General features: G+C 34.1%; 1 protein-coding gene across 1 annotated transcript; it reads right to left on the reverse strand.

Annotated features, from left to right (window-relative positions):
- Positions 1-6520: 6520 nt before the first annotated feature.
- Positions 6521-7988, reverse strand: LOC127722306 (uncharacterized). Its single transcript, XM_052229196.1, has 5 exons — positions 7817-7988; positions 7593-7700; positions 7330-7431; positions 6935-7062; positions 6521-6542 (listed from the first exon to the last, which is right to left on the reverse strand). Exons 1-5 carry the CDS (start codon positions 7853-7855, stop codon positions 6521-6523), a joined length of 399 nt encoding a protein of 132 aa, XP_052085156.1. The 5' UTR covers positions 7856-7988.
- Positions 7989-8965: the final 977 nt, after the last annotated feature.

Here is an 8965-nt window from a genome sequence, read left to right on the forward strand (position 1 = left end):
CATTCCATTGTGTGTACTCTGTAAGGTAAAAATAATGAAAAAATACTGTATTTAGCAGTCAGGTTTATTTTTTGTTTGGAACATGTTTAACTTGCACTCTTCACGGTGAGGAAACATAAATAAATCTAATTTTACAATATTATAAAATGCACAGATTTGTTGATTTTTTTTTTAATTTTCTCGTCAAGAAAAAATAACAATCTAAATATCAAATCAACTTTAAAACAGTATGAGGGTTACTATTATACTGTTTGTTTAAAACATTTAGAATTATTAATATAGTTTACAATTGATAATAACATGTGACACAGGATTTCATAACCTCCATCACGAGAAGTGGGTTGATGATTACATAATCTCTAAGCTGTATGTTATCGAAGTAGACAATCTTTTCAAGTGAGTGTTGGAAATGTAGAAAAACTCTCAGTTGTTCTGGATTAAAGACCGACAACTAGATCGTTGCATTAAACTCTTCGACTTATTTTAGAGACACGAACTGCTGCCCTTCAATTGCTGACTGAGCGATCTAAGGTAGAGCTGGACACAAACATTTTCTATAATCATCATTGATGGTCAAATGATAGATTTATGATGGTTTCTTTAAGACTTGTATCTCAAGTGCGACTGGGGAATAGAAATATAGTCACTGATTGAAAAACCCTTCCCAAAGTGAGGCGTTTGTTTAATTTGTTGCAGAAATTGAGTCATGTACATGTGTTCCAAATCCAAATCCGTATTCGTCGTTCTCCATTATGTTTTTGTCAAATTCATAATCATAGTCTTGCTGTTTCGTCAGAGTAAAAGTTTGTTTCAGATGATATAATTCTTTTAAATGATTGCTTAGTGAATTATCCTCCATTGGAAGTTTATTACATATCTCTCTTTCTCTCCTTATTTCAGCATTTGCATTGCATATGCTACACGGGCAATTTTCCATATTCCATCTCTCCAATCATGAATTCCATCAATACTTCTGTAAATTCCATGTTAAATGGTTGATTTTTTTTATATATATGAATGGATATGTGTTTTGGAAAAGGGTTAGCTAAAAATCCTGCATTAGGTAAAAAAATTATATAGGTGCAACAGATTATAATGAGTTTTATTTTCGTTTTTTTCCTCTCAAGTAAATACTTTTGATCATAATCAGTTTACGTGGTTGAAGTAGACCTTTTAAATAGTTTGAGAGAGAGAAAGGGGAAAATAAAAGACATATCTATTGCATTGTTTGTCACTTTGTTCCCGTCCTGAACATGGATTAAATGTTTGCCACTTGACGTTAAGCAATCGCCAATCTTACAGGACCTACCTATTTTATCTATGTGACTGTTCCTTTAAACTAAAATAACATTTCCCAGGTGTCACACTATTATCTTTACATAGATTGGCTTCTGCTGAATGTTGTAACAGTTCTATTAACTACATTAACATAATTAATATGTCCTTCCAGACAAACTATACATAGATGTACCAGCACGATGACACTTGTCTACTAAAGCTGAATGATGTAAATGTTCTTAAACATCATGTCCTACACCCAAGGGTAGCTGGGGAATGGAAATACTGTCACTAAAGGTCCTCTGTCGACCGGCAGTAAAACACTTGCCAACGTGGGGCGTACATTTGGCCACATTAAATCCGACTCCTCGTGTAGAGAGCGCGATAAAATACAGTTAAATGTGTTGTTAACAACCGATTGGACGAAAATAAGTACAAACATGGATTACCAGCCATCGAAATTTTATCTACAGGGAGACAGGGATCCCAATTCTATATTTATTTGGCCAAATGCTTTCACAAGAAAGGTGTTGGTTATTAGTTAAAACCAAAAATATACATGTTCATCTTCGAAGTTTCCCTTGGCAAAAGTTACTCTAAGCAAACAAATGTACTTTGAAGACACCTTTTTTGTTTGTTTCAACGACCTTGAAAAACAAACCATACATTATTTTATTTCTACATTATATTCCATATTGCATTTAAAAATGGAAATTGTTCAGTGCGAAACAAGATTTCAGCTTTCGGAACATGTATGTGCTCTGTTTAATATTAAGTGTGTAACATTTTGTTCTTTCCCTTTACCACATCTAAATCTCTTTTGCAAATGCAAGGAAGCAAAAGGTAAACAGAGAGAGGAATGGGAAATTTGCAAAATGCTTATTCAACACATTTTATTTTCTACAAACTTATTTATTTTTTATTGACATCTCAAAAGCATTCACCAACACGATGCCATTCACATCATAATGTTTTCTTTCGATGTGTTTAATCATAGATTGAGCAGTGGCAAGGGGCTTGTCATTACAAGAACAATAGGAATAACAATCAATATGCTCATTATACATCCGCTTAATCCAGGTTCGCCATGAACATTCAAAACATATTTTCGACCCAAAGGTGCCGGCCTCTGATCTTTGCTGTTCAATGGCCCTACTCTTCTTGTTGCCTTCTTTAAATATTGTGAAGGTTCTCAGTATAAAACGCAAGGGTGTGTTTCTTGTTTGTTTTATTTGGTTTTGATTTTTTCTGTAATCATTGTATACTCTTCAAGATTTCAGCTTAAATCGGTTTATTTTTCTTTCGGTAATCATTGTATACTATTCAAGATTTCAGCTTAAAAAACTGTAGGCTTAGACTATTATAATCCTATTGTCTGACTATTAAAAGTGGAGCGGATTTAGACATAAATTGGTGTAAAGTGATATATATATATATATATTTATGTATATAACCAAGGCTAGTACTGTGCCAATTCCTGACCTGGTTATTTGTAATGTTAGTTCAGGGAAAGAGAAGGTTTCTCCTTAAGAATTCACGCTAACTTAACACAGATTCAAAGTTCTTTACTGTATATTATAATCAGTATTTTGCAATAACGGTCACATAAGTTCATGAGACATGGATGTAACAACATGCTGAGACATGGATCCCAATTCTATATTTATTTGGCCAAATGCTTTCACATGAAAGGTGTTGGTTATTAGTTATAACCAAAAGTATACATGTTCATCTACGAAATTTCCCTTAACAAAAGTTACTCTAAGCAAACATTTACTTTGAAGACACTTTTTTTGTTTCTACGACCTTGAAAAACAAACAATACATTATCTTATTTCTACATTATATTCCATATTGCATTTAAAAATGGAAATTGTTCAGTGCGAAACAAGATTTCAGCTTTCGGAACATGTATGTGCTCTGTTTAATATTTAGTGTGTAACATTTTGTTCTTTCCCTTTACATCTAAATCTGTTTTGCAAATGCAAGGAAGCAAGAGGTAAACAGAGAGAGGAATGGGAAATTTGCAAGATGCTTATTGAACACATTTTATTTTCTACAAACTCATTTGTTATTTTTTATTGACATCTCAAAATCATTCACCAACACGGTGCCATTCACATCATAATGTTTTCTTTCGATGTGTTTAATCATAGATTGAGCAGTGGCAAGGGGCTTGTCATTACAAGAACAATAAGAATAACAATCAGTATGCTCATTATACATCCGCTTAATCCAGATTCGCTATGAACATTCAAAAATTTTTTTCGACCGTGCCGGCCTCTGATCTATGCTGTTCAATGGCCCCACTCTTCTTGTTGCCTTCTTTAAATTTGTTGTGAAGGTTCTCAGTATAAAACGCAATGGTGTGTTTCTTGTTTGTTTTTTGGGTTTGATTTTTTTCTGTAACCATTGTATACTCTTCAAGATTTCAGCTTATAAAAAAACTATAGGCTTAGACTATTATAATCCTATTGTCTGACTATTAAAACCGGAGCGGATTTAGACATAAATTGTTGTAAGGTGATATATATATATATATGTATGTATATAACCAAGGCTAGTACTGTGCCAATTTCTTACCTGGTTATTTGTAATGTTAGTTCAGGGAAAGAGAAGGTTTCTCCTTAAGAATTCACGCTAACTTAACACAGATTCAAAGTTCTTTACTGTATATTATAATCAGTATTTTGCAATAACGGTCACATAAGTTCATGAGACATGGATGTAACAACATGCTGAGACATGGATCCCAATTCTATATTTATTTGGCCAAATGCTTTCACATGAAAGGTGTTGGTTATTAGTTATAACCAAAAGTATACATGTTCATCTACGAAATTTCCCTTAACAAAAGTTACTCTAAGCAAACATTTACTTTGAAGACACTTTTTTTGTTTCTACGACCTTGAAAAACAAACAATACATTATCTTATTTCTACATTATATTCCATATTGCATTTAAAAATGGAAATTGTTCAGTGCGAAACAAGATTTCAGCTTTCGGAACATGTATGTGCTCTGTTTAATATTTAGTGTGTAACATTTTGTTCTTTCCCTTTACATCTAAATCTGTTTTGCAAATGCAAGGAAGCAAGAGGTAAACAGAGAGAGGAATGGGAAATTTGCAAGATGCTTATTGAACACATTTTATTTTCTACAAACTCATTTGTTATTTTTTATTGACATCTCAAAATCATTCACCAACACGGTGCCATTCACATCATAATGTTTTCTTTCGATGTGTTTAATCATAGATTGAGCAGTGGCAAGGGGCTTGTCATTACAAGAACAATAAGAATAACAATCAGTATGCTCATTATACATCCGCTTAATCCAGATTCGCTATGAACATTCAAAAATTTTTTTCGACCGTGCCGGCCTCTGATCTATGCTGTTCAATGGCCCCACCCTTCTTGTTGCCTTCTTTAAATTTGTTGTGAAGGTTCTCAGTATAAAACGCAATGGTGTGTTTCTTGTTTGTTTTTTGGGTTTGATTTTTTTCTGTAACCATTGTATACTCTTCAAGATTTCAGCTTATAAAAAAACTACAGGCTTAGACTATTATAATCCTATTGTCTGACTATTAAAACCGGAGCGGATTTAGACATAAATTGTTGTAAGGTGATATATATATATATATGTATGTATATAACCAAGGCTAGTACTGTGCCAATTTCTTACCTGGTTATTTGTAATGTTAGTTCAGGGAAAGAGAAGGTTTCTCCCTTAGACACCCCAAGGGTGACTGGGGAATAGAAGTATGGTCACCATTGGTCTTCCTCCGACCGGCAGTAAAACCCGTGCTAAAGTGGGGCGTCCGTTTAGCTGTGCGGGATGTACAAATTTGCAGCCACGTCCGGTCAGAATGGGGACGTTAAATCCGATGCCTCGTGTAAAGAGAGTGCCACGCTCATTGCACGTTAAGAACCCTTGCAACAACTCTTTGAGGGGTCCGTAGGTGACCTGTTGCAAGGCTAAATTTTTGCCCCTATCCAATATACCCTCATTTCCCGTGGCAGTCTAAATTTCTCCGATCTTAATCCCTTAATCTATTACAGAACCTACCTATTGTATTTATTTTGAACTTGTTCTCGTCCTGAATATGCATGAAATATTTGCCACTGGACGTTAAGCAAACAACAATCAATTCTCCCTAAGAATTAATGCTAACGTAACACAGATTTAAAGTACTTTACTGTATATTATAATCAGTATTCAGCAATAACGATCACATAAGTTCATGAGACATGGATGAGTAGTAGAGATTGAGCTTTTTTAGGATACCGTAAAAACGTAAGGTTCTAAGGTTCCAAGATGGCGGCCAAAAGGGACTTCCCCGAACTTTAAAATAGACCCAAACTCCAACAATAGACGTATATGTACTTCCATATAAGGTCATGATACCGTAAATTAATCTTAAGGACATGTTAATTACTTAATCGGATTATGAGGCAAACGTTAGCAGTTCATTGCGTCATATTTCAACCAATGAAAGACCAGAACTATATATCCTAATAAGATGGTTAATCCCTTACATTAAAAGTCCTTTTAAGGACATGTAGATTACTTCATCGGATTATGATGCAAACGTATGCAGTTCATTGCGTTTTATTTTGACCAATGAAAAAACCCATCGTTCTGCATATAAAAAGCTAGGCACACCTTGAAACTTTTCATTTACAACGAAATACGTCGACATGGCAGTACGTTGCAATATCGAATTGGGAAATAACAGATTCGTCCAAGCCAAAGAGTGGAATGATGATATAAGAATCGACATCAGAGAGTGGGATTCCCAGAAAAATATGATTCCCACGAAAAAAGGAATTAGTCTACCCTTAACTCGATGGAAAATGTTGGTCGACAGTCTCGACTTTATTGACCAGGCCTTAACGGAAAAGAGGGAGTATAAATCTCACCTGGGGGGAAACGTCTACGCCACTGTTCAAGAGAACTCAATCTGTGTAGACCTTAGACAATATTGGGTACCCCCAAATCAAACCGATGTCATACCGACCAAAAAAGGCATTTGTTTGAGACCTGCCGAATATAACAAATTGAAAGACACTGCCAGTGTGATGGGTGACTTTGTACCCGAACTGTCTTCTGTCGTACCGTGTCCTTATAGATCGGACCACATGAATCAGTTGGGATTTCTAACATGTCCAGAGTGTAATCCAAACAATTTTACAGAGTGGTGAATGAAACAAACGAAGGACAGATAATTGTAACTTTTTGTTTAACTGTGGTCATTATATTCACTTGAAATATAACAATATATTGTGTATTAATAACGGTAAATTAATAAAGAATGTAACCCATTGGAATTGTCTTAAGTTGTCATTTTAAACCGTAATCTGTTGAATCAAGTTCAAACCACTTGTGTACGTCATATCGATCGCTGAAGTAACTTGCATAATCTTTTAACAATATATCATGACAACACTTTTCTGATAAACCCTTTTGTATAAGAACGGTTCAGTGAGATTTTTTTAGTTACACTTACCATGGTTTAATCATGAAAAAATAATTACACTCCAATCGATCAATAATAAAAACAACATCACTAGAATCCCATGTTTTATATATATTTGAAAAACTATATAACCAATGTCCCGCGTTATGTTTACACACAAATGCAATTAACACTTGCACTTGCATACATGTGCTATCAGCATAGCCTCCAAATGGTATAGTCTGGCTCTCAGCTTCCTCAAACAAGCTTACTGGACTATCTTCAATTGTATCCTCCTTAGTTTCTTCTGTTTCCCATTCAATGCTCTACAGAAAGAAAAAAAAGTTAAACAAATACTCTTGATAGCAAAACAAAAACAAAATAAAAATTAATAAATAAATAAAAAATATATTACAGCTTTTTTGTCAAAACAATAATCAAACTTTTAGTATAAAAATTCATTCAAAATGCATATGTAATTCATATATATTTTCCATGTTTTCTTTAAGTTATGAATCAAATTTGGTATTCTAGGTTTCCCTTTTTTTAACACCAGTCAACTCTATAAGATTAATTTCTTAAATTTTACTTACAATTATTTCTTGATCACTCAGGCGGGCCACTTTTTGTCTACTTTCGAAGACAGGGCTCAAACTCTCCGAAAAGAAAAGCCTTTTCCTTGTTGGAGTTTTGAACTGAAAGAGAGTAAAAATGATTTTACATTTCGATAATACATGAGCAGATATTACGATAATAAAATGTGGAGATATAGCGAATGAAGTTCGAGGTATACAGTGTTATACATACATTTATCGGTGTTAGACTCTTTTATATTAATTTCTAAAATTATACTTACAATTCCTCCTTGTTCATTCAAATGGGCAACATTTTGTCCATTTTCAGGACCGAAGACAGGGCTAAGACTCTCTGAAAAGAGCAACCTTTTCCTTGTTGGAGTTTTGAACTGAAAGAGAGTAAACACGGTTTTATATTTCGATATAAAATGTGCAGATATTTCGATTATAAAATGTGACGATATGACGAATTCAATTCGAGGTATACAATGTGTATTATACATACGTTTATCGGTGTTGAAGTCATTACTGTTGGTGAATCCATCTTCTCTCTAGACTGGTTTTGGACGTTGTGTTGGATTAAAGAAAAATTATTCTCTATTTCAATCGAATTAAATCGAGCTTTGTCCGTTTTGATTTTAAAAATGCTATCAAATCAACAATTAACAGATATCATGTCCGGGATTCGAATTAATAAGATTGACTAAATATCCTTGATTGAGGTATATTAGTGATCGAATATCCTTGAACTCGAGAGGTCTTAGTGAATGAATCTTCTTGAATTAAAGAAATAATAGCATCGTCAAGGATGTAACGATCAAGTTTGCAATATTACCATAAATATCATCCTAAATATATATACTACTAATTTTAGTTGTAATCAAATGTTGAAAGGTTAAAGATGTAATCGAACGAGGAGATTAAGTTGTCATAAAGTATCATTTTCTGTGTACACAATTTAAACTTAATTTAGCAAGGGTTGGATTAAATTGTAATCAAACGTTGACTACATTATGCATGTTAGGGTGTACAAATGGACAACCCATAATCCGGATTATGATGTACGCTGCCGCATTGACAGTGCATGACGCCGTATGACAATCAATGAAAAAAATATACATAAAACCTTAATCCGATAATGCAATGCGACATATTTCGTCCAATAAGAAACCTTGAGCCGATTAGGATGCAGTACATTGCCTTTTAAAGAGCATTCGTTCTGCCTACATAAAGCTACGCACACCTTGAATCATTTCGTTTACCTTAGTGCGATTATAATGCAATGCAATGCGACATATTTTGCCCAATAAGAACCCTTAATGCGATTACGATGCAGTACATTACGTTATTTTTAGACCAATAAAAACAGCATCCGTTCTGTGTTTGAAAAAAGCTAGGCACACCTTGAAACATTTCATTTACAACGAAATACGTCTTCAATCCGACGTTAGACATGCATCTTTGTGAGGTGTGCGGTAAAACGTTTAGCTGTATAACAGGCCTATTACGACATAATGTCTCCGTCCATGGCAACCAAATATATACCTGCACAAAGTGCTGCAAAAGCTTCAATCGAAAAGACAACTTACAACAACACACTCTCAAGTGTAAGATCATTTGTCGATATTGCGAGTGTCGTTTTGACCATATTATT

Source organism: Mytilus californianus, unplaced genomic scaffold, assembly GCF_021869535.1.
Source record: "Mytilus californianus isolate M0D057914Y unplaced genomic scaffold, xbMytCali1.0.p SCAF_12, whole genome shotgun sequence".
NCBI lineage: Eukaryota > Metazoa > Mollusca > Bivalvia > Mytilida > Mytilidae > Mytilus > Mytilus californianus.

Bases quoted from the DNA above. Each gene is read 5' to 3' on its own strand.
- LOC127722306 (XM_052229196.1), bottom strand. From the start codon at position 7,855: ATGGATTCACCAACAGTAATGACTTCAACACCGATAAAC. The intron at 7,701-7,816 runs GTATGTATAATA...ACTCTCTTTCAG, and splicing joins TGACTTCAACACCGATAAAC to TTCAAAACTCCAACAAGGAA. The intron at 6,543-6,934 runs GCAAGTGTTAAT...TTATATTTCAAG, and splicing joins GATAGCACATGTATGCAAGT to TGAATATAATGACCACAGTT.